Source organism: Peromyscus leucopus, chromosome 12, assembly GCF_004664715.2.
Source record: "Peromyscus leucopus breed LL Stock chromosome 12, UCI_PerLeu_2.1, whole genome shotgun sequence".
NCBI lineage: Eukaryota > Metazoa > Chordata > Mammalia > Rodentia > Cricetidae > Peromyscus > Peromyscus leucopus.
In genome coordinates this window covers 80,460,393-80,485,157 of record NC_051073.1, presented here as the reverse complement: position 1 = coordinate 80,485,157, position 24,765 = coordinate 80,460,393, and the positions used below count along the sequence as shown (strand labels likewise).

Here is a 24,765-nt window from a genome sequence, read left to right as displayed (position 1 = left end):
TCAGAAAAAGAGCTTTAATTCTATAATCCAGCCTCCAGTGGGGCTCACAGCAACATTGCAAGACATGGAAAAGCTGAATGGCTCCATCTTCTTGGCTCTGTGAAACCCCAATGCTCTACCCCTCCTTCCTATACCAGCCTCACTGAGCAAAGCAAACGGCACCTCCAGAGCCTGGGATTCCGAATCTGTAAACTACTTTTCTCCTCCTCTCTCCCTCTCTATCCGGTTCTCCTTTTCCTGGCTCCGGAGCCCCATGGCACAGTAATACACAGCCTCGTCCTCAGGCTGCAGATCAGAGATCCACAGATACCCCAGGTTCCTGGCCACATCTTTGGATCCGGAGAAGCGAGGGGGTATCTTGGGACCCTGGTGCTTGTCTGAGCGTGAGAAATATCTCAGCAGGAACCTGGAGGGTGGCCTGGATGCTGCTGGTACCAGTAAATGTTGTAAATGTTGATGTTATGGTTGCTGCTCAGGGCACAGGAGAGGCGGATGGTGGTTCCAAGCGAGGAAGAGGCAGATGGTGGTTGATACAGCGTGGGTTGAGGGCCACAACCTGAGAAGACAGAACCGTGGTCATCACCGGGGCAGAGCAGGACAAGAGGAGGGGCCAGGAGGCTCTGGGCCTCAAGAGTTCCTTACCTGTCAGGTGGGCCACCAGCATGAGCAGGACGGAAGTCCAGGCCATGGCTTACGACTGCAGCAGTCTGCTTCCCACGGCCACTGCTCCTGGGGCCCCTGCCAGCTGGGAAACACTCTCCTCCCTGCTTTGAGAAGAGGATCATTGCACCGCTGGTCCCTGCTCACCACCCTCCCAGGCTTTCTGGACTCTGCAGGTCACTTACCAGAATGGTCTGATGGCAGCCTTGGTGGCTCTGCCTTTGTCCCATAGAAGCACACTGCGAGGAAGCACCTGCTAGAAATTTGTGGACCAGAACCCAGGAGCTGGCTGGTGGACTCATCTCCCTGAGGGAGAGTGACCTCAACTCCCCTGAGAAGCTGAGCCTCTCGGAAAAAGATTTCTTGTTCACTTTTAAATGCCTGGTGAACTGGGACGAGACCATGCATCCTCAGGGCAGTGAAAGCACCTCTTCACACAGCAGGAAACCAGGGTCTCAGAAGGAGCGGGGTGCTCTGATGCCTTCTAAGTTCTGAAGAGCCTTCAACCCAGTTCTTCCTGTCCTAGAACAAAGCCAGGTAATGAGACTTCAAAAAAGAAGCAACCTAGATCATAACCTGGTCGACAAAAGGAGGGGCTGGTCTTGGGATGTCACCCCGCCAGGATGTTACAATGACAGTTTAACCACAGACACTGTGCTATCCGACTATTGTCCCCAAAGAATTAAAATTTCCCCAGGAACCTCCTTCTGGGAGAGGGAAGAGGTTGAAGCCTTGGGACCAGCCACTGAAGGGACTTGCCTCTGAGGAAGCGATTTCACTCAGTTCTGACAACTTATCAGATCACTATGAGACGATGATGGGTAGATTATGGGTGAGACCTCACCTTTGAATGAAAACAATAAATAAAAAGGAAAGGATGTGACCACTCCTAGGTATGGTGGAGGAAATCTTTATTATAGGTAAAAGGGAGAGCGTAGTCAGAGGCAGAGACACCTGGGAAAGTCCAGAGTGGACATGACCAGACTGAGCTGGGCCCTGTGAGGTAGAGAAAGGGAGAGGGAGAGAGGAACCGGATGCGGCAGCCAGGAGGCCAAAGGTACAAAGGGCAGGTAACCAATAATGTCTGGGTTACATAGGGAAGAGCCTCCGGGGGAAGGTAGCCCAGCCCCTGGGATGGAGAGTTCAGGGTAGAGGGCGGGGTCTGTCAGCAGGTGGGGACTGAGGGATGCTGGGAAGACCCAGAGGCCAGGTCCGCTTTGATATGTTAAATAGGCACCTCGGCCTTTTTGTCCAGGTTTGAGACCTAACAACCTTGACCGGGACTGTGTGGCTAAGCGTAGCTCTTGCTCTTTACTTAAACCTAAGCCTCATGTCAGGACCTCAAAAACTTGTGGGGAGATTCACCAGACCGCTTTGGTTGTTCCTCCGTCACATGTGGGCACACTGAATAAACCTCCTTTCTTTGCCTTTTGGTTTACTTATCTCTTTATTTTTATTTACTTCATGTGCACATGGCCAGCTTGACAGCCACTGTCTACAGGCTGGGCCAGCTTAGCTGCCTCTTTAATTGATGTACTGAGGATGGGTGACCAACCCGAGCTTGTTGGAACTATCTGGGCCCAGTCTTGATAACAGAGTGATGGTTTAAAACCAGGATTGGATTGTTGTTGTTTGTTTGTTTGGTTGGTTGGTTGGTTGGTTTGGTTTGGGTTTTTTTGTTTTGTTTTGTTTTGTTTTGTTTTTGTTTTTTTGTCTTTTTTGAGACAGGGTTTCTATGTGCAGCCTTAGCTGTCCTGGATCTCGCTCTGTCGATCAGGCTGGCCTTGAACTCACAGAAATCCACCTGCTTCTGCCTCCCATGTTCTGGGATTAAAGGTCATATGTTGCTACACCAGGCTATTAAAAACAATATGCTAATAAAGTCATAAAAACTATTTTAAAATTTCTGTGATCCTAACCCTCTAGAAAAATTTTATACATCACCTTCCGTATATATTAACACAAATAGTACAGTCTACAATATTATAGATGGCGTTTTGTTTTGTATAGTCTGTAGTCCAGGCTGGAATGAAACTCACTGTGTAGCCCTGGCTGGCCTCTAACTCTCCGCCTCAGCCTCCTGTTGGCTGGACTCCTGGTGTGAGCCACCATCCTTGACTCTCCAAATGTTTCTAACTGAAAGAAGCCTGCTGTCTATAATTTCAAAATTTTAATTATTAATAGCATCTGTTTTTATAATCATAATGACCATCATCATTATTGTTTTCTCTGGATGATTTGGGGGGGGGCTCTCCCCTCCAGGATGCAGGGAGAAGGGACATAGTGGAGGCTTGGGGTACTCCCTCTGTACCAAACCGGACACTGACAGCTGGGCACCCGGAACTCACCAGCCTCGGAACTTGCAGACACCGGAGTGTCGACATCGGAGAGCAGACGAGGGGACACCACAAGCGGACAGAGCCGGAAGTGGGTCCACGGGTGGCCACCGGGAGAGCCCGGCCGGAGCGAGCGGGAGCTGCAGCGGCCCAGCGGGTGAGCAGTGGGCTGCTGGCTGCGCGAGGAGGCGGAAGACGCCGGCTTTCTCGGCATTTCCGGAATAATAGCGGCGCTCAGGCCCGGGCGGGGGCGGGGGGAGGGTCCCTGCGGGGCGCCGCTTCCTCGCCGCCCGCCCGGCCCTCGCGCTGGGGCCTCTGGGCAGCGGTGGCCCGGCGCTTGGGGAGCGACTGTTGCTGCTCCGCCGAGCTCGCCGCGGCCCCGAGTGAGGTGTTTCCCCCACCCACGCGTAGGGAAACGGGCTCCGGGAGGCCGTGCTGCCCGCGGAGGCCTGCGCTCCGCCTTCTGAGCCGAAGGTTCCACTCGCTTACCTCCCGGAGCCTGCTCGGTCCGGAGAGCGCGACCGGTCTTGGAGAAAAACTTGGGTGAACCAGTCAACTAGAATGGAAGGCCAGCATCTTACGCACAGGTGAAAGGGAAGGCGGTGACCTCTCTTAACCGGTTTGTCACTCACGCCTTTGGGAACTGGACGTGAGAAGCCAGAAGAGTTAAGGGTTGATAGTTGGAGAGGCAAAACAAACAAACAAACAAAAGAAAACGTTTGCCAAGGTTCCTTGTCCCTAGCTTGTATTGTTATGAACTGCAGTTTACTCTAGCTTTAAAAACTTAAACTGGCGAGACGGCCCATCGCTTTTGCCACCAAGCTTGACAGCCTGATTTCAATCTCCGGAACCCACATGGTGAAAGAAAAGAGCTGAATCCCACACGTTGTCCCTGATTTCCACTTGTGACGTGCAGCATGCGTGCACCCGTACATGCACACACACACATAAAATACATGTTTTTTAAATTTTTAAGTAACTCCTACTTTATAGAGATATTGGTAGATAGAGCTGCAGCGTACTCGATACAAAGAAGGGGCTTAAGAGGTAGGCCTGTTTTCCTGGGTCTGTAAGTGCTTAAAAATCACTGGAGTATTAAAATCTCAGACTTTGGGTGCTTTACTGGCCCCTTTCAGGCCTTCTCATCAAGTTAAATCTACTACTTCATAAGACACTGACCCAAAAGGAAATGCCCACATTTCCACTGTCTCCCAAAGGACACAGTGATGGTGGCATTGCGGATAAGATTTGACAAGGTATAAACAGGCTGTCTTGCTATTCTCTCTTTGCAGTCAACACCTAAATAGCACTTGCTTACCTAACTCTGGAAGAGGACAAACTGTAGTCTCACAGCCTTGACAAATAAAATCAAACTTGGTGTATCTTGTAGGTTTATGTTACAGAGTATTTTATATATTTAAGTGATTATATCTAAAAATCTTAGCTAGACATTTTGTTATATGCCTATATTCCCAGCACTCAGGAGTGAAAGGCAGGAAGATCAAGAGTTCAAGGCCGTCCTGGGCTACATAGTGAATTTGAGGCCAGCACTGGCTACATGAGGCCCTGTCTCAATGCCCAGTCTCTCCACACACACAAAAAGCAAAAACTTAAGTAAATAGAAGTGTTACTAAATCAAAAGTGTGAATGTGGTATGTAAGGGATGCTTGTAAGCTGTCAAATTCAGGTTTTCTCATTTGTTTTCATTTTGAAATGGAAGATGTGCCTTAACAGGAAATCAGGAGATCTTGAGATTAATCACAACTACATCTTCAGAGATCTTTTTAAAAGGTAGAATCTGATCTGGGAAAAGGAAAGTGTTCTGGGCTAGAAGGAAAGAAACTTATATTCCTTTCCTGGATGGATGGATGGATGGATGGATGGATGGATGGAATATGTGTGTGTGTGTGTGTGTGTGTGTGTGTGTGTGTGTGTGTGTGTGTAAATTCCAATTCTATCCCTTTTCCTGGATAAGTGATATAACCCTGCTAAGGCAGAGTGTTTGTGTCTGAAGAGACTTGCCAGTCTGTTCGGTAACCTAGGATCTTGGGTTGCAGAGGAGGGGTAGAGATACAAAATTCCCAGAACTTGGAAACCATGGAAGAAGAGCTCCTAGGAATGAGAGTATTTGCAGTACCCTGTAGTTAAAGTCAGGTGCTGCTGCTGTTGTTTTTGTGTGATGAGGCCTCACTATGAAGCCCTGGCTGTCCTGGAACTCACTGTGTAGACCAGACTGGCCTCAAACTTACACTAAGAGATCTGCCTGCCTCTGCCTCCTACCACGCCCTGACTAACATAAATTTTGGTTTTGGTTTCTTTTTGTTTTTAAAGTATCTGTAAGCATTTTATTCACTTTACAGATAAAATTTTCTCATCCAGTGGTGTTTGCTCACTATCCTCTACTTCCCATTAGAGTGAGCCAACAGAAGCCTCTGCTCTCTCATCCCTTGCTTGTGTTCTGGGGGCTATAAGACAGGAACCTGAGAGTCTACACCAGGCTTAGTAGTTAGGTACTACAGGGAAGTACAGCAGAGATATTCTCAGAGGCAGCAGGATAAAATCTTAGAGCACAGGTTCTAGAGCAAACGGGTCCAGGGCACATCCACATGCTGCCCCTCCAGCTCTAGTGTGACCCACATTCCTTATAGAGCAATATAATGACAATGTGCCCATCCCAGCAGCGCTGGCAGGACTGTCCAGGGTCTGGTCCTTTCTTCCCTCCTGCTTCCAGTTTTCCTTTCTCGTCTCTGTCCCCTTTAAATTTCACTTCTGGTCCTCTGGCTCTGGTCAAGCCAAAACTTGACCAGCATGGACATCAGAGGCACGGCTGTCCACACACACATGCATTGGACATCAGAGGCACAGTTGTCCACACACACATGCATTGCTCCAGCAGACAGGCCTTGTGCACTCAGTGCCCAAGATAAGCAGTGACCTAGACCCAGTCCATGCAGAGACGGACCTATGATGCCCAGGATGGTTTTCAGGGGAAATAGGTCAGGAAGTCAGAACAAGTACATTTTTGAATAGCTTGGCTTTTTTTCCCCTGAGATTGTAAATTTAAGGAAAACGTTCAAGTTTTTATTGGTGCAAATTTTATTTCTTTGTGGCCCTACAGCAACGACTGTGGCAGCCCAGGCTAACTGTGACTTCGGCTGCTTCCATATGTCATAAGGAGTAACAAACCCCTTTCTAGGAGGAGTTTGCATTGACATCTCCATTGTTTGTGGACAGTGCTCTTTGCAGCCCATATTCTAAAATCCATTGTCTTTGTTCTCTTTGATCAGTCATAGACATCAATGGCACCAAATTTTTAAATAGTACAGAAGGGGTTGTGACAAGCTAGAGCCACTACCACCCCCCCAGACCTGCATACCCTCCCCAGGCACCTGCTTCTGAGTTATGTGCAGATTCATCTGCCTTTTGTAAACGAGCACGTGTACACAGAGACATGTTTGGTCACTGGCAGCGATGCTTCATGTTTGGGTAACTTGCACGGGGTTCCCTATGTAACTCATCCTGGCGACCTGTGGGTGTTCTGTTGTACTTACATGTCATTTCTTCATGTAACCAGTTCCCTCTTGACTGCTAGGTTGGTTCTGATCTTTTACTTTGAATGATAATGCTATGGAGAATTCCCCCAGCGGTGGTTTCTCATAGATGTCTCATCTGGTCCTCCCACCACCGTCCTGTCCTGCCTCATAGGGCTCACTGTCCACACGAACAGTCTTGGAGCACTTACCACTTGTTTCTGTGGTCTCCCCTTGGGACACGTTCCCTCCTCGGATAAGTGTTCGTTATCCTAGCCTATCCATATTCCTGATTCAGGATCTTGATGGCCAAGAGTTGTGCCCTCTAACTTCATTCCCACCTTAGTGCCAAGCGTTTTACCATCAGTGCCCACAGACACAGTGTTGTAGCCCTTCCCAGCACCCTCTCCTTACCCTCTCTACAATCAGGTTGCCATCTTGACCATGCCTCTCATCCTCTGCCTCTCCTGAGCTAGAGGTGCCACCTCCTTTGCTTCCCTGCCCGACCCCAGACTGCCTGCCCCCCCCCAGGCTGTTCTCCAGGCCCCTGGCTGGCCCCAGACTGCCTGCCCCCCCCAGGCTATTCTCCAGGCCCCTGGCTGGCCCCAGACTGCCTGCCCCCGCCCCAGGCTGTCCTCCAGGCCCCTGCCTGGCCCCAGACTGCCTGCCCCCCCAGGCTGTCCTCCAGGCCCCTGCCTGGCCCCAGACTGCCTGCCCCCCCCAGGCTATTCTCCAGGCCCCTGGCTGGCCCCAGACTGCCTGGCCCCTCCCCAGGCTGTCCTCCAGGCCCCTGGCTGGCCCCAGACTGCCTGGCCCCCGCCCCAGGCTGTCCTCCAGGCCCCTGGCTGGCCAGCTGCCTCATCCCTTGGTCCACTCTGCTGTCACTCCAGTAGCTCCCCACGCCCTCGTCTTCCTTCTGTGCTGGACGGTTTTCACAGTGGCATGCCATCCTCCTAAAAGGAGCTGTAAAAGCGCACTTAGAGTTTTCTGGAACTCATCCCACTCAGCCTTTGCTTTTGTCACTGGACAGATGGCTCCCATCAAGATCACTGGGGTCCACTTAGGTTGCTTAAACCTATGGTCAGGTCTGGCTGCTCTGTCTGTCACACCTCCTACATCTGACACTGTAGTGGTGTCAAAAAGACCACCGAAGGGCTCAGTTTCCTAGCAGGTCTCACCTCTCCCGCCACCTCCTGATGGCTCCTCTTCATCTCCTTGGCTCCCAGATGTATTCCTTCCATGTAGCACTCTGCCATACCCAAACTGCCCCTGAATTCTGACTTGACCTGCTTCTCTCTCAAGTTTTCATCAGCCAGCAGGAATCTCTTCCTTCAGTTGCCTGAGCCAAAAATCTAGAGGTTGTCTGTGTTATCCCGTCCCAGTCTTGTCTAGCCCTGGCTCTTCAGGGTCCGGTCACCTGTGTGTCAGGCAGAGGGCCCCTTAACATTTGAGATCAGGTTGTTGTACTCCAGGGCAATCCTTCGCTGCCACCCAGCTTCCCCACCCCACACCGCCCACTTGATTGCCGCTCCAACTGTCCAGCCGTGTCTCTGCAGGCCTCACCTTCCCTGATCCCTTCTGCCTGCACATCTGTCCCAGATGTCATCTTGTGCAGCCCTACCCTGACTCTTACCCTCCCCACCTATGGAGACCCCACACTGCCGTGTGAGCTCTAAGAGGACATGAACCCAGAAAGCTGCAGGGCCAACAGTGGTCCAGAGAGGAGGTTTGCGTGTCCTCCTGCAAGGTATCGCTGGCCATAGCACAGTGTAGTGTGGGTTAGTTAAGACAGATGCCTGGCCAAGGACTGTGGGTGTGAGAAGAGAGGCCTGACTGGTAGACAGCGTTAGAAGAGCTCGGAGGCTGATACAGCGCTGTGCAAGAGCCCGGCTTTCATACCCTGCCCAAACAAGCCAAGAAGAGGGGTCACCAAACGGTATTTTTCAGAGTGGTAGAACAGTCCAGCCAGGGAGTACTGGCAGAGGCTCTAAATGGATGTCTTTTGGTTGGTTGTGGTTTTGCTATTTTGAGATAGTCTCATGTAGTCCAGACTGGCCTTGAGTTCCCTGTGCAGCCAATGACTTTCAACTATTGATCCTCTCACCCTACCTTCCAAGTGTCCAAATATGGTTATTGTTGTTTTGTTTTTTAAAACATTTTTAGTGAAAAAAAAGATTTTTTTCATACAATATATTTTTATCATGTTTTCCCCTCCTCTAATTCCTCCCCACCTCTCTACACACCCAACTTTGTATTCTCTTCCCCCTACTTTAAAAAAAAAAAGCAACACACACACACACACACACACACACACCAGTACAAATGAAAATCAGTCAAGGAAAATGTCAATAAGACAAAAAATGTCCAAACAAAGCAAAATGAGACAAAAAGACTACAGAAATATATTCAGTTCATTTTGGGGTGGCCAACTACTCCTAGGCATGTGGCCTGCCCTGAGGTGCGGTTAATATTCACATTGAGACTGCTGGAGAAAACGAAGTCCCCTTTGCCAGTGGATGTCAGTTGCAGATAGCGTCCTGATCAGGGTGGGGCCTGGGTCCACTTCCTTCCCTCAGCGCTGCTGCAGTCTCTGAGTTCACCTGTGCATCAGTTCTTTTGTGTCTGGAAGACACTTTATTGAAGTCTTCTATCACCCCTGGCTCTTCAAATCCTTCTGCCTCTTACCCGTAGCCGCCTGAGCCCTGAGGGAGGGGTTTGTTAGACATCCCACTTAGATCTAAGTCTCTCCTCTGCACACGGTCCTGTTGTGAGTCTGTTGGTTCCGGTCTCCTGGGCAGTCACTGATGTATTTGGTTTTGCAAATGTAAGAAAGGAAAGTGACTTCCTTGTCCTTCCCACTTAGCCGTCCTGCCAACCCGGTCCTGTTGCTTACCCTACTAACGGGTTTCCTCGTGACGTTCTCATACATGAATAGGATGTGTTTTTGTCACATTCGTGACAAAGAGTGCCCTTTGTGCCCCATTCTCTGGGATTCCCTTCTTCTTCCCAACTTGTTGCCCTCTGCTTTCACACCCGTCATCTTTGTGTGTGTGACCCGGCGAGTTTCATTGGGTTATTTACAGGTCCTGGACATCTCCAGTAGCTACACCGATGAAGAAAATGTCTCTCCTTCCCTCAGCAAGTGCTGGTGTGTGCCGTTAGGTCCTTGCTGCCTGGGAGAAAGCGTCCCACCGAGCTTCACTCCTCCCTCTAGCTTGTACCTCCTTCTGCCCTCTTCAAAGCGGTCCCTGAGCACTGGAGGTGAGATGATGTATTGTCGTGTCTTCCCTTCAGGAGTCAGCGTGTTGAGCTGCAGAGGAGACATTTCTAAGCTTTTCTCCTGCTGTTGTCTTGGGTGTGGTGCTGCAGTCTGTGGCCCTGACAGCCTGGAGCAGGAATGAAGACCGTGCTCATGGTAGCAGAAAAGCCATCCCTGGCACAGTCCATCGCCAAAATCCTCTCCCGAGGTGAGAAAAAAACAAAAGTACTAGGCTGTTTGATTGCTTTAATCTGTAAGCACTGCCATTTGTGCTTTTTACAGCATTTCTTTTCCAAAAATGTGCCTACACCAACTGGTAGGGTGAGCTGGGATTGGCAGGTTTTAGGAAACCCCTCAGTAGCGAGTCTCCTGTGACGTGCTGTGTCAACACACAGAGTACGAGGCCTGAAGCCTCCAGGGAAGACAGTGGTAGAACTGCTGTGTCTGTCAGCATGCTGCACCAGTTGGGGCATTGGTCATAAGCGCAAGAAGCAATCCTGGGAGGAGGTAGACGAGACTAAGTCTTGGATTTTACACCACTAGATATTCACTACTGCTACTGAGCCCTTGATGTAGTTACAGTTACCCCCTTGACATCTCACAAGTGACCAGTGACCTGAGAGCCAGGAAAGGAGGGGAAGATTTGCCCATCAGGATCCACTCTGCCATTGAGGGTTGGCAGATAGGAGTTGTTTCCCTCTAAATAGGAAGAGCACTTGGACCTTGACCTCCCTTTTACCAACAGTTGGAGGAGGAAGAACCCCTAGTTAAGCTGAGAATACATCCAGAGGTCCAGAGGGTACCTCATCTCCAAGTACCAGGAGTGTTCAGCTGAGGGAACATATTACAGTACATGACAGTTAGGAGGTTTCTGGTAACCTTAAAGTCTAACTAAATGAAGGTAGAATCCAAATCGAGAAGGGAAGACAGAAATGCAGTGAGAGTCCAGGAGCGGGACTCTGGCGTGAGTCACCATCACATTTTCATAGATGCCTTTGTCCCTGAGCACTGTAACTGCAGGTGGGCTGGGGAAAGTCACAAGGACCTCTGAGGGTCAGCATGTAGGCTCAGGGACCCACAGTATCTCCAACTCAGTCTCACAGTTGTCTGTGGCCTTGCCTCCCCAGGGAACATGTCCTCACACAAAGGGCTGAATGGGGCATGTTCAGTGCACAAGTATACAGGAACCTTTGCTGGCCAACCTGTCCACTTCAAGATGACATCTGTCTGTGGTCATGTGATGACCCTGGATTTTCTGGGTAAGATGGCCTCTCCCCTCCTGCCCCTGACCTATTGAAAGGAGCACTGTACAGTACTACCCAGGGTCCAGTTAGAGCCTGTTTCCAGCAGGTCATGAAGTGGTTAGCAACTGGGTAAGGTAGCCACGCCCATCTGCACGATGCACCTGCCGTACCCTGGGCTGTGACAGCTGCAGAGGCCGAGCCTTGTGAAGTGTGAAGTGTGATTCAGTGTCTTCGTGGATGTGGTTTACAGGAAAGTACAACAAGTGGGATAAGGTGGATCCTGCAGAGCTGTTCAGCCAAGCTCCAACGGAGAAGAAGGAAGCTAACCCCAAGCTGAACATGGTCAAGTTCCTGCAGGTATGTGAGGAGGATGAGCTCACCAAGGAGCCCCTCCGGCCCCTGTGTCGTAGGTGGCAGCAGCGCTCTTGTCGCACCGTCATTTGTGTCCTCGTCCACATCTTGGACACCAAGGCTTTTGCTGGCAGCCCTGGGCCATCTTTCTGCTGGAAACTCTGCTCCCCCACAGGCACTTCCATGCCTGGATCCGTGTCCCAGACATCCTTGTGACTGGAGAGCAGATATTCTGCTTTTATAATGGCTCAGCTAAGGGGGTTTCCCAATTTTAAAATAAATATGTACGGAATGGAGAGATGGCTGAGAGGTTAAGGGCACTGGCTGTTCTTCCAGAGGTCATGAGTTCAATTCCCAGCCACCACGTGGTGGCTCACAACCATCTGTAATGAGATCTGGTGCCCTCTTCTGGCCTGCAGGCATACATGCAAACAGAACACTGTATAGATAATAAATAAATAAATCTTTTATAAATAGATAAATATGTACATATTATTTTTTAAAAACTGAAAAGTAAAGATAAGCTTAAAGAAGAAAAAAAATCCGACCACATGACCCAAAACAACCACTGTTAATATTTAACTGTTTCATTTTGGCTCTTTTAAAATTTATGTAGGTTGGGACATTAAGGTCATATTGTAGAACAGGAAGAGGGTCAGTGAAAGTGGACAAGAAAAAATAATGGAGTTGAATATAATCGAAGTATATTATATACATGTTTAAAAAACATTGAAAATAAAACCTTCAGTAAATCTACTTTAATCTTTTATTTCCCTCGGAAACTATGGAGCACATGTATGTTTTGTTACCACATAATAAAAATATTTTTAAATGCCTGTCACAGGGACTAGAGAGATGCTCAGTGGGTCAGAGCACTTGCTGCACAAGCGTGAGGACCCAGTTTGGATCCCCGCGCCGTGGTGAATGCTGTGGAGGGCAGAGGCAGGAGGATCCCTGGGGCCTGCTGACAGGGTCAGTGAGGGGATCAGACAGGACGGTAGGGCAGGGCACCCCACCTCCTCTGGCCTCTGCCAGCAGGCTTCCTCACCCGCACGGCCACGCACATGCACCACCCCACACGCAGAAGGATGGCTCACATTGTAATGATAAGCTTTTGATCTAACAGGATGATAGTTCTGAACCAAAATCTTTTCTGGGTGCCGAGACAGCCTCACTTCAGACAGCTTCTTGCTCAGCCCAGGCTTGGTCCTCCGACGGAAGCTCAGTACCCGGCTCCATCTCCTGTCCCCAGAGGGGAGTGTCACAGAGATGCTTGTCAATGTCTGCTTTGTGACAGGTGGAGGGCAGAGGCTGTGACTACGTCGTGCTGTGGCTGGACTGTGACAAGGAAGGCGAGAATATTTGCTTTGAGGTGAGTATGGGACCCAGTCTGTTCCCTTCAGACCTTCTCCCCACCCTTCCTGACCTGATCTTGTCACACTGTTCCTGAGGCCAGCATAGGGAACATAGTGGCTTTAAAAAAAGTCTTCTCCCACTCCACTTCAGAAAATGTGTGGCTACTTTAAAATACATACGCCTAGGGCTGGAGAGATGGCTCAGTGCTTAAAAACATTTGTTGTTCTTACGAAGGACCCAGATTTATAACCATCTGTAACTCCCAGTTCCAGGGCATCTGATGCCCTCTTCTGACCTCCCAGGGCACCAGGCATTCACGTGGGGCACATACATACATACAGGCAAAACACTCATACACATAAAGTGAAAAAAAATAAATCTTTTTTATTTCATTTTTTTTTAATGCATAAACTAGGGCCAACAAGATGGCTCCTCATGTAAAGGTGCTTGCCACCAAGTCTGACAACCTGAGTTCAGTTCCCAGAGCCCCACATAGTAGGAGAAAGCCAAGTCATGAAAGTTGTCCTCTGACCTCTACACTCACACCATGGCTCATGCGAGCACACCCACACCCACACAGATAATAATCATCATTATCTTCATTTCTTTTTTTAGGCCCCATTCTGGACAGGTACAGGCTTCAGAATCATCAGTGTTTGGCCTAGCTCCATGCCCGTTGCAGGCCTTTAGTTGCTGTAGTTAATATCCTAGGCAATCTCCTAATACGTATGAGTGTTTGTCTGTCTGTCTGTCTATATGTGTGTATACTGTGTACATGCCTGATGCCCTCAGAGATCAGAAAAGAGCACCAGATTCCCCAGAACTGGAGTTGCGCATGGTTGCAGGCCTGAGTCCTTTGTAATAGCAACAAGTGCTCTTAGCCAGTGAGCCGTCTGTCTCTCCAGCCACAGACCTCATCTCCCACCTTTACAGGTCCTCGGCACTACCCATCCTAGGGAGCCTCCTACAGGGAGGCTGGTGAGGTTCCTGTGTGCCCTCTGTAATGGCACTTGAATGCTGCTGGCTGGTCCTGCTAGTACCCCTCATGCTGTAGCTCCGTAGAGGTCACCTCTGTGTCCTTATTCCCAGCCCCACCTGGGATTGGCACACTTGAGTGCAGGAGATGGTGCCAGTAAACAGGAACTCAGGGCGCCCAGCATTCTCCTGCCGCTCTCTTAGCAAACTTAATCGTATACTGTCTCTTCTCAGATACCCGCTTCTCTCCTTTCCCTGTGCACCCACAGGAGTACTCCCTCTGGGGCTAGAAACAATAGCAGCTCATGGACCACTGCTTTCCCTTAATGATGCCACTGCATGCCCCAGCTTCCCTGGTGACTTTCCTCCCCCTGTATGGCCTCAGCAAGTCTCAATTCCAGAGCTCACACACACAGCATTTCCTCTTTTCCTTCTCTGTCTTTTCTCCAGTCATACAAAACTTCTACCTATCCATCCAAGCACTCCCTACTCCCAGAAAAGGGAAGGGATTTGGGGCCAGGAGGCCCTTTGTGGGCTTAGTAAAGTAAAAGAGGAAGTGGCTGTGGGCCACACTAAGGCAGGAGCTGGGCTGAGGAGGTAGGTGCACACCTTACGTGGAAGTGTGTACAGCTAGAACGAGAGACAGCAAGGGATTTGTGGGGAGGCCAAGACATCTAGAAGGACAAAGAAATATAGGAGGGCCTGGTATGGGTGGGGAAAGGTTAACCTGGAAGGAGTCCAGCCTAGCAGTGGGGTAAAGAGTGAATTAATCACTGCCAGGATCCTTTCTTCCAGGTCCTTGATGCCATTCTGCCGGTCATGAATAATGCCCACAGTGGTGAGAAGACAGTGTTCCGGGCCAGGTTCAGTTCCATCACTGACACAGACATCTGTAATGCCATGACCCGCCTGAGTGAGCCAGACCACAATGAGGCGCTCTCAGTGGATGCCCGCCAGGAGCTAGACCTGCGCATCGGCTGTGCGTTCACCAGGTGCTGTCTCCTGCCACACGCACAGACTGTCCCTTTAGCCAGGATTCTGCCTCTCCTCGGCCCTCAGAACCTGCATAAGCTACCAGAGATACCTTTTTTTAAAACCTCAATAAAATATCTGTAGATCAGATGTACATCACACCCACCACAACTTCATAAGCAGATTTTATTTGTGTGCCCTGTGTCCTCACTCGGTCCTGTGCACACAGGACGGACATCCTGCTCCTCTTTGGTGGCTTCTTGCTCTGTCACTTCTGCCTTCTTCTAAGTGAGGCGCGTCCTCCTTGTGTGCCCTCTCTACATGTACCCCCAGATGCACAAGCTAGGTTGGCACAGGATTTGCCTGGAATGCAGTATTGATCTGCCCTTTTTCTCTCTTCCCAACCCTCTAGGTTCCAAACAAAGTATTTCCAGGGGAAGTATGGAGATCTAGACAGCTCTCTCATCTCCTTTGGGCCGTGTCAGACTCCTACCCTGGGATTCTGTGTGGAAAGACACGATAAAATCCAGTCCTTCAAACCAGAGACCTACTGGGTACTGCAGGCCAAGGTTCTCTTCCCTTCTCTGTTCCTGTACGGTGGTGTGGGTTTGGGATGTGGATTGTGGGAGTTTGACCAGTCAGCATCAGCACTTCGTTGGTCCAGGCTAAGAGCACAAGTGTGGGTTATAGGACCAAGCAGTTGTTGGTTCTGGTGCCCAGGAGGAAGAGGCACCAGCTTTCATGGGGACGATAGACTAGGCTGAACCTGGATACATTACATTTGGATGGATAAGTAGGAGTGAGTTCCCTCTGGGGTGCGTGACGAGGTCAGCCATTCAGCCAGTGGGGAAATCCACGCATAGGATGAAGACTGGGCTTTCCGATTGTATCCGTCTTTAGAGCCTTTTTACACAAAAGCCTCCTAAAGCATAACAGAGGTTTAAAGTGTAGGGCCGAGGACTGTGGGGATGGGAAGGTACTTTTGTTAGGCAGGTCTTGATAGGCAGGAGCAGAGTGAGAAGCACAGCTCTGTTCAGGTGTTCCTTTAAGGCCCTCCGTCAGCAGGGCCTCGGGACTATCTGATGCTCAGTGGGTGAGAAGAGTGAGGTGTCAGCTCTGGACAGCTCAACAGTTAGGAGACATTGGAACAAGGCCGTTTGTCTGTGGACAAAACCAGCCTCCTCTGCTTGGCTTTGTTCCCCGCAATGTGCTTTCCTTTTGTCTTTCCTACAGGTTCATACCAACAAAGAGGAGTCTCTCCTTTTGGACTGGGACCGAGTTAGAGTTTTTGACCGGGAGATTGCGCAGATGTTTTTAAACATGACAAAGCAAGAGAAAGAAGCTCAGGTATTCTTTCTCTGTCCACATCTGTCACATCTGTCCTGGATGGGCGGGCCTTAGAAACCCTATGGTCAGAGGAATCATGCAGATGGCTTCTTGGTCATTCACACATACATTCCTGACGGACTTCTGCCCGTGCAGCAGCTGTGGAGCACTGCCCCAGCTGCTGTCCACACCCGAGACACTGCCCGCCATTTCCACTGTCTCCTCCAGTATTCCCAGGTGCAAGGCCTCGCCTGGCAGGACTCCATTTCACACCGGTGCTTTTTCTACACTATCCAAAGCTACTAGCTGCAGCTGGACCTTTGCTCACACTAGTGAGCTTGCCCGAGGTCACACAGCTAGAAGGATATAGGTCTAAAATCTATATTCAGTCACCTTTCCCCTCCGGTGTGGTGTTTTTCACTCGGGGCTTTTTTGGACCAGAGGAGTCTGCTTCTTGGTGATTAGGGAGCCGATGCGGCTCAGCAAGGCTGGCTGCACAGGAAAGAACCAGGTCCTGCAGCTGCCACAGCAACCGGCACTCACCCTCTTCCCGCCCTCCATCAGGTACATTCTAATCGCCTTTTTCAAGCCTTGTGCTGGTGCCATTTTGCTCAGGCTCTGCTGATTCACAAGTGAAGCTGTTTGATATTGGTAACACTGATGTCAGGACACCCCCCAAGACCCTAACCTCCAGTGCCCCATGCACACAGATATCCTCAGTGTCAGCACCCATGTTTGTTGGTCTGGAATCTAGAATGTGTTGCCCTGGCCAGGTTGGTAAAGGCCGGAGACTGGCTGGTTTGTTTGGATTATTTTTACAGTAGACAGAGAGTCAGCTTTTCTATGAGAATTCTACCCCATAGTGGAAAGTGGTAGCTCACCAGACAAGCATGGCTTATAGATAATTTCAAAATGATTACCATTGAGCAAGTGTGAGATTTCGCATAGAAACATGACTTGCAGCTTCCCTTAAAAAATAGGAAGGTTTTGCAATGCCAGTGATAAACAGCCCGCAGGCTAGCCTAGGCTTCCCTGACACGGCCCGCAGGCTAGCTTGGGGCTTGGCCTATGTTGACTTCAGTGGGATTTACATCTATAGCCCCTTCCTCCACATTTTCTTCTTCCTTCAAGAAAAATAGGGAGTGTGTTTCTTCTCTTCCCCTCCCCCTTGCTCTTTCCCTCCTGATCTAAATACTCAGTTCAATTGTCAGGCTGCCAGGGAAAGTGAATTTCAGGAGCAGAAAGACCAAATGATTCAGTTCAGACCTTTGTCCACACATTTCAACTCTGTTATGGCTTTTTCATCTTGCCAAATGTCCCTCCATCTCTCTTGACCTTAGGTGGAGGCTACAAGTAGGAAAGAAAAGGCCAAGCAGAGACCGCTTGCCCTGAACACTGTGGAGATGCTGCGTGTGGCCAGCTCAGCTCTGGGTATGTAGAAACATTTCTCTAAAGCCCCCCCTCCACCCCAACCCCCAAAGACATCTTTAGACCAGCATAGGGCAGAGCCAGTATCTTAACCCACTCCAAGCACCTCTCATGCTGTGATGTTTGAAGCTTTGAGGGTGGGGGTCTTGAGTCTCATTTGAATTTCCTTTCTCTGTACGTCCTAGACTAGGACCCCTCCTAATGCTCCTTCCTTAGCTGTCACAAGAGTCAGGCTGAAATATCGGTGGTCTTCGACAGTCTATCCTAAAGCGCTGTCCTCAGCGCTGGCAATGATATAGCAATGCCGTCAAATGATCAGTAGCCAAGTGCCAGCTCCCAGGTTAGACGATAGGACAAGCTCTCTTAGAGGGCCGAAGCCTAGGGACACAGAACTGAGGTGGAGTTCCAGCAGCCTCAGCTCCTCAGAGACCTAGATCCAACTCTGGCCACGTCACCAGCACCGCCACGACACTGTGAAGTGGTACCGTGGCACAGTGGGCAGTGTTCCCATTGGGCCGCTTTTGCAGATTCAGGGCCTCAGCTTTGGACAGGCTGTGTCCCAGGTGCCCAGCCAACCATTACCTCTGAGCCCTGGCAGTACCCACTAAGAGCCATCTTTGCCCTCTTAGGAGGTGCTGGTCTATTTGGGGAGAAAAGGAAAATGCCCGAGCCTGTGGGTGAGCTCCTGGCCACCTTCCAGACACCTGAGCCTCCTGTTTTTTGGCAGGTATGGGACCACAGCATGCCATGCAGATAGCTGAGAGGTTGTACACACAGGGCTACATCAGCTACCCACGGACAGAAACCACTCATTACCCTGAGAACTTTGACCTGAAGGGTTCTCTGCGACAGCAGGCCAACCACCCCTACTGGGCAGACACGGTGAGTGGGGTAGGCCTTGCCCTGCACAGCCCATCAGCTGTGGACAAACCCAAGCCCAGTGGGAAGCAGCCAGCCTGACTGGACTCTGCTTTGCCTCCCCTCCCCCAGGTAAAACAGTTGTTAGCAGAAGGCATCAACCGCCCACGGAAAGGCCATGATGCTGGTGACCATCCTCCCATCACACCTATGAAGTCGGCTACAGAGGCTGAATTAGGTATTGGGTATTCCTCTGCCCAACATGCTCACACTCCTCAAGCTCCCGGGGTGTGAAGGGCAAGCTGCCATAGGCACTGGGCACCAGCGGACAGGCTCAGGCCTCTTACCAGTATGGCTGCTCCTCAGCCTGTCACTGGCTTAGGGAAGACAGAAGTGAGATGGTTGCAGCTGTCTGGGAAGAGGCCAGGACACAGACAGCCGTGGTGTCGGGGAGTGAGGCAGAGCAGCAGCACTCAAAGGCGGACTGTGCCGCCTGCCCAGCCTAAGGTTGTTCTGAGGACCGCGCTCCTGAAGGATGCAGTAGACAAGGGAGAGCAGGGCGATGGAACCCGGAGTGAAGCAAGAGAACACTCACAGCCGTGCCTCACGAGCGGTCCTCTAGAAACACCGTAGCGGGGCCATCCGGGCAGTGGAGCGGCTTCCCTCACTGTGTTTTCCTGCCTCCTTGAGGCTTTGAGGCTGGGGACAGGGCTAATGGTATGGCATTTGCCTGGCATGTGCTTATAGCCCTACACTCAGTTCCTGCCATCATTGAGTATTCCCACATCCTTGATACCCATGCCCAGGCTCTTGTTAGTCCAGGGCGCCTGGTAACGCTCAGCCTTTCCAGGGGGAGACGCGTGGCGACTGTACGAGTACATCACCAGACACTTCATTGCCACGGTGAGCCATGACTGCAAGTACCTCCAGAGCACCATCTCCTTCAGGATCGGGCCTGAACACTTCACATGCTCAGGAAAGACCGTCATCTCCCCAGGTAAAACGGCAGGCCCCGGGGTCCCTGTCTTCTCGTCTCCACAGAGACATGGGACCCCTGGATGGGAGACCCAGGTGGGAACCTCAAATGACAGTGGTGTCTCTGTAGGCTTCACAGAGATCATGCCTTGGCAGAGCGTGCCCCTGGAAGAGAGTCTGCCCACGTGCCAGAAGGGTGACACCTTCGCTGTGGGTGAGGTGAAGATGCTGGAGAAGCAGACGAGTCCCCCAGACTATCTGACGGAGGCTGAGCTCATCACACTCATGGAGAAGCACGGTATCGGTGGGTATCCAGATCCCATGACCCCTGTGCACCCGGTCAGCGTGTGGTGACCCATGGCTCCAGCTGACCCACTGTGTACAGCTGTTTGCAAGGCCTTCCTTCTGAAGATGTGGTGCAGCCTTGTGCACCATGGGACCAGGACACACTGAGAAGTGTCTACCAGACTCAAGGTTAGCCCAGGATTCTGAAAGATTCCTCGGACAGATCAGCAGCGTCCCCAAAACACAGCTAACTAGGCAGGCTTACCCTAGAATTCTGGTCTAGGTCCCTGAAGTGAATGCTGACAGTAACCTCAGCCTGCAGCAGTTCCTATTGATGGCATAGCCAGGTGCTGAGAACCTTTTCCACATCCATGACTTCTAGTAGCCACATGTGAGACTGGACCCAAAGACCAACGTACACTTCAGTTTGGGACAGTGAACAGAGTTCTTGTGTGACCTTCTGAACAGGAGAGTGAGTGAGAGCAGTACTGTTGAACAGGGTCCAGGGCCGTGTAAAAAAGGCTTACCTTCCTGGGCGTAATGACTCATATCTGTAATCCTAACATTTAGGAAACAGAGAAAGAAAGACTGCCACAAGTTCAAAGCCACCCCGGGCTATGCAATGAGACTCTGTCTTTAAAAACAAAACAAAACAAAAACAAAAACTGACTATAGCAGCCATCCAGGGACTCCTGCATGTCAAACTCCCATGATCGGGGCCAATTCCTACCCTTGGCTCTGAGCCGTGGAACCTCTGAGGGCTCCTGAACCCCCAATGCCGGTGTCTCCCCTGTAAAACTCGCTCAGAGTACCCGTGGGGGATACATGCCCCCCTGCCAGCACCAGCAAGTGTGCAGTCAGGGTCAGGCTCCATTTTCACATCCTCTGAGCAGCAGCACAGCAGAATGCCTCACCTTCCACTTCTCCGCCAAGAAACTTCCGCAAGGTGAAAGAAGCTGCATCCCCGGAGTGGGAAACATGCCTTGGGCTTTGTGAAGGGCCTAGAGAAAGGGAGAAGGTGAGAGAGGAAATGGGTAAAACTACCCAGGTTCAACAGGAGCTTAATGAGCTCTCTCTGAGAGAAGCTGGACCCTGACATAAGAGGGCGTGTGTGCCACAGTCCAGGTGGAAGAGGCCAAGTTGCATTTAATGTTTTTAGGGAATGCTCTCTGACCTTAACAGAGTCCTTTACACTCTCTGGGCTTCTGTAGTCTAACTGCAGAACTAAAATGAACACAATGAAGACTGTTCCTGGATTCACAGGTGTGCCAGCACAGTACAGGGAGAGCCCTGCTCTGTCTTGGGAACCTTTCTGCATCATAGCTTCTGGCAGCCATACACAAGACAGCAGTCTGGACCCAGTGAGCAAAATAAGCTTCAGTTTGTGACATGATACTCCTTCTATGGGTAATTGGAGGGTCAAAAAAAACCAGGGTTCCTCTGACAGGTGGATGTAACTGGAGTGCATAGTCCAGAGCATCTTGTTGGGGCAGGCTGAGGAATACCCAGAGCCATGCTGTGCCTTCCAGGGACTGATGCCAGTATCCCTGTGCACATCAACAACATCTGCCAGCGCAACTATGTCACTGTGGAGAGTGGTCGCCGGCTCAAGCCCACCAACCTTGGCATTGTCCTGGTGCATGGTTACTACAAGATTGGTGAGCCTCTCTCCCCACCACCTATGGCCTGCTGGGCCTCCCAGCTCCTTCCTGGGCTGCACCTCCGCTGCCTCCTGAAGTGGCCCTGTGCTCCTCTTCCGTTTCCCCAACCCCACTGCAAAGGTGCTGTGGAGACTCTGGAATTTGACGGATAAACAGATTATAATGGGTCCAACAGAGGGGTCTCCTGCAAACCAAACCTGGTTTCCCTACTAAGATACCCACCATCTCTGCCCACTAAAGTGTGCCCCTAGTTCTTTGGGAGATGGAGAAATACAGCACAGACCTAGCCATCCTGCACAAGATTTCTACACAAAAACCTTTTCTGATGGGAAATCAAGAAGTCTAATGGCAGGAGCTGCCCTTGATGACTTCCAACTCTAGACCAGCAGTCCAGGGGGTCCAGGAAGACTGGGTCAGGCAGGACGGCAGTTCTTGCTGGCCTGGTGAGGCGGCAGGGTCCTGGGTCCCAGTGCCCACAGCAGCATCCACCCGCTGGCTTACAGACGCAGAGCTGGTGCTCCCCACCATCCGCAGTGCGGTGGAGAAGCAGCTGAACCTGATTGCCCAGGGCAGAGCCGACTACCACCAGGTCCTGGGCCACACCCTGGATGTCTTCAAGAGAAAGTTTCACTACTTTGTTGATTCCATTGCTGGTAAGAGCTGCCTCTTCCCTGCCCCTCGTCAGCAGCCATTCCAACAGGACAGAGCCTCCTGACGCCCACTCCCAGAGCTGGGCTCTGAGCTTCTGCAGGTCACAGCACTGACGTCTCCTCGTTAGCTGTTGTCGGGAGCGGGTTAATTAACGTCCACAGCAGGGGTATACCAAGTCGATGAACAGGGCTGTAGCTCCCTAGTCTATCACTGGCAGACAGTCTCACTTGGCCCCTTGACCGTGTGTGCTGGCCTCTGTCTGGTTCAGCCAGCTCCACCAAGCCATCTCTTGGAGGGAGGGCTGCCGAGGACCAGGAGGGACATGACTCCTGTGCTCTGCTTGCTCTCAGGCATGGACGAGTTGATGGAGGTATCCTTTTCACCCCTGGCTGCCACAGGCAAGCCCCTCTCGCGCTGTGGGAAGTGCCATCGGTTTATGAAGTATATCCAGGTATGTGCAGCTTGGGGGACTGTAGCCACTCTGGCCGCAGCGTTCCGCACAGACGTCACCTTAAGCCTCCGCTTTGTCATTAGTCACACAGAAATAATGTCCGTTGTCTTAATTATCACACAGAGTGATCGAAAGGCCCGGATCGGCACCAGTAATGACATAAACAAACCACCAGACCAGTGCGTGGTGTCCACTCACTCTTGTCACCGTCTCTCTCCTTTTTCCCTGACATGGGGCTCCTCTGTGCAGCCCTAGCTGCTCTGGAACTCACTCTGTAGACTGAGCTGGCCTCGAACTCACAGACATCCACCTGCCTCTGTCTCTGCCTCCCGAGTGCTGGGATTAAAGGCGTGCGCTACCACCACACCACTGCCATCGTTTCTCTTGCTCTCATGAATATTGTTAACATTCCGGAGCTTTACTGTGTGTGTGTGTGTGTGTGTGTGTGTGTGTGTGTGTGTATGTGTGTGTGTGTGTGTGTGTGTACACGCGCCGGTGCGTGCGTGTGGGTGTGCACACATACATACATGCATTCCATAACATGTGGAGGTCAGAGAACAACTTGTAGGAGTCAGCTCTCTCCTTCCATCACATGAGCTCTAGGGATTGAACTCAGACTTAACATGATGCACCTTTACCTGATGAACCATCCACCAGCCCCTTGCTTTAGAATCCTTGCCTTTGTGAGGGAGGTAGGAAAGAGGAGATGTGGTAACTGTGCTTCATACCAGTGCTTGAGAGGTCCTTGCCTGACACTGAATTCCGCATTCTGCGTATCTGTCTGTTAGGTGTTCTGCATTACCTGATCAGGGCTGTGAAGGGGAGGACATTGAGGAGAGTCAGACCCAGCAGCCCTCACCCCTGCTTATTGTCCCATCCCACAGGCCAAGCCAAGCCGCCTGCACTGCTCCCACTGTGACGAGACCTACACCCTCCCCCAGAACGGAACCATCAAGCTCTACAAGGAACTGCGGTGCCCGTTGGATGACTTTGAACTAGTCCTGTGGTCCTCAGGCTCCCGGGGCAAGAGCTACCCACTGTGTCCCTACTGCTATAACCACCCACCCTTCCGAGACATGAAGAAAGGTGAGTGTGGCATGGCTGTTCCCAGCTTCACACTTACCAGACTCCAGTGGGGCCCCTTACCCCTCCTTCCCTACCTGTACCCACTAATACTCATCAGGGACCCCAGGGAATACGTGGGCCACTGCTCGGGCACTGGGTATGCCGGGGCCATAAGTGAACACGCGGCTTGTTCACTTAGGAGCTGGGCTGGGTGAGGCAGGCGGCCTCAGACAACGACACCTGTCAAACAGAGCCCCCTAGGCTCTCAGACGCTGCTGTTGTCTTCCTTTGCACTCTTTGCTGGAAAAAAAAGAGAGAGAGAGAGAGAGCATGTATCCAGACTAAACAGAGCTTGCCACCAGAGGGCCTCAGTGCCCACACCCACTCTGGAGGTTCCATCCCCTATCAGACTGGGAGCCGGCACCTTTCTTTGTTACCCGTGGCACTTATAAGGAGTCCTCAGGGGGGTCTTGATCTGCATTCATACTGCCAAGATAATTAGGGTCTCTTCCTGCCCCCGAGTGGCTTACAGAGCAACAGTTAAGTATCAGATGATCTGAGGGCAATCTAGAATAAGCTTCAGAAGCAAAATGAGGGTTTAGGGGTCAGTTGGAATCCCCAGAGCATTGAGGACTGAACATTTTTAGATAAGCCGAAACTGGATGATAACAGTTAGAACCCAGGCCAGTGTGAACAAGATGCCCCCAAAGCAGGTTAAGAGTACCACTTTGTCTGACATTGAAAGCAGCCAGAGATGAGGGAGCCAAGACAGGTTTAGGTCACTGGACTCCTCTTCCCTCAGGCATGGGCTGCAATGAGTGCACACACCCTACCTGCCAGCACTCACTGAGCATGCTGGGCATTGGCCAGTGCGTGGAGTGCGAGAATGGAGTCCTGGTTCTGGACCCCACCTCCGGTCCCAAGTGGAAGGTGGCCTGCAATACATGCAGTGTGGTGGCACACTGCTTTGAAAATGCGTACCGAGTACGGGTATCTGCTGACACCTGCAATGCCTGCGAGGCTGCCTTGCTTGATGTAGACTTCAACAAAGCCAAGTCTCCCCTTCCTGGCAACGAGACACAGCACACAGGCTGCATCTTCTGCGACCCCGTCTTCCAGGAGCTGGTGGAGCTGAAGCATGCAGCCTCCTGCCACCCCATGCACCGAGGTGGTCCTGGAAGGAGGCAGGGTCGTGGGCGGGCCCGGGGCCGGAGGCCTCCAGGAAAGCCCAACCCCAGGCGGCCAAAAGACAAGATGTCAGCCCTGGCTGCTTACTTTGTATGACAACCCATCTTCCCTCACTCCAGCTCCAGTTTGGTGTGGACACATCATGGTGGTTGTCTTTAAGCCACTGAAACCATTAAAATGCTTTTTATTTTGTA

General features: G+C 51.2%; 2 protein-coding genes across 3 annotated transcripts; one reads left to right on the top strand and one right to left on the bottom strand.

Annotated features, from left to right (window-relative positions):
• Positions 1-3,094, bottom strand: LOC114682716 (immunoglobulin omega chain-like). Its single transcript, XM_028856692.2, is given in 5 exon segments — positions 1-407; positions 410-556; positions 643-767; positions 846-1,182; positions 3,009-3,094. Coding segments are annotated over 3 exon segments (408 nt in total). The 5' UTR covers positions 689-767; positions 846-1,182; positions 3,009-3,094; the 3' UTR covers positions 1-192.
• On the top strand, positions 3,066-24,765 carry Top3b (DNA topoisomerase III beta). 2 transcript variants are annotated; one of them, XM_028856689.2, is made up of 18 exons: positions 3,066-3,153; positions 9,821-9,993; positions 10,913-11,044; positions 11,280-11,386; positions 12,678-12,752; positions 14,507-14,703; positions 15,096-15,252; positions 15,917-16,030; positions 17,350-17,440; positions 18,165-18,319; positions 18,428-18,533; positions 19,146-19,292; positions 19,401-19,574; positions 21,085-21,213; positions 21,720-21,869; positions 22,218-22,318; positions 23,203-23,404; positions 24,186-24,765. In XM_028856689.2, exons 2-18 carry the CDS (start codon positions 9,924-9,926, stop codon positions 24,665-24,667), a joined length of 2,589 nt encoding a protein of 862 aa, XP_028712522.1. In that variant the 5' UTR covers positions 3,066-3,153; positions 9,821-9,923; the 3' UTR covers positions 24,668-24,765. The 2 variants fall into 2 exon arrangements, with proteins under 2 accessions (XP_028712522.1, XP_028712523.1); XM_028856690.2 differs by lacking the exon at positions 3,066-3,153 and adding an exon at positions 3,431-3,583.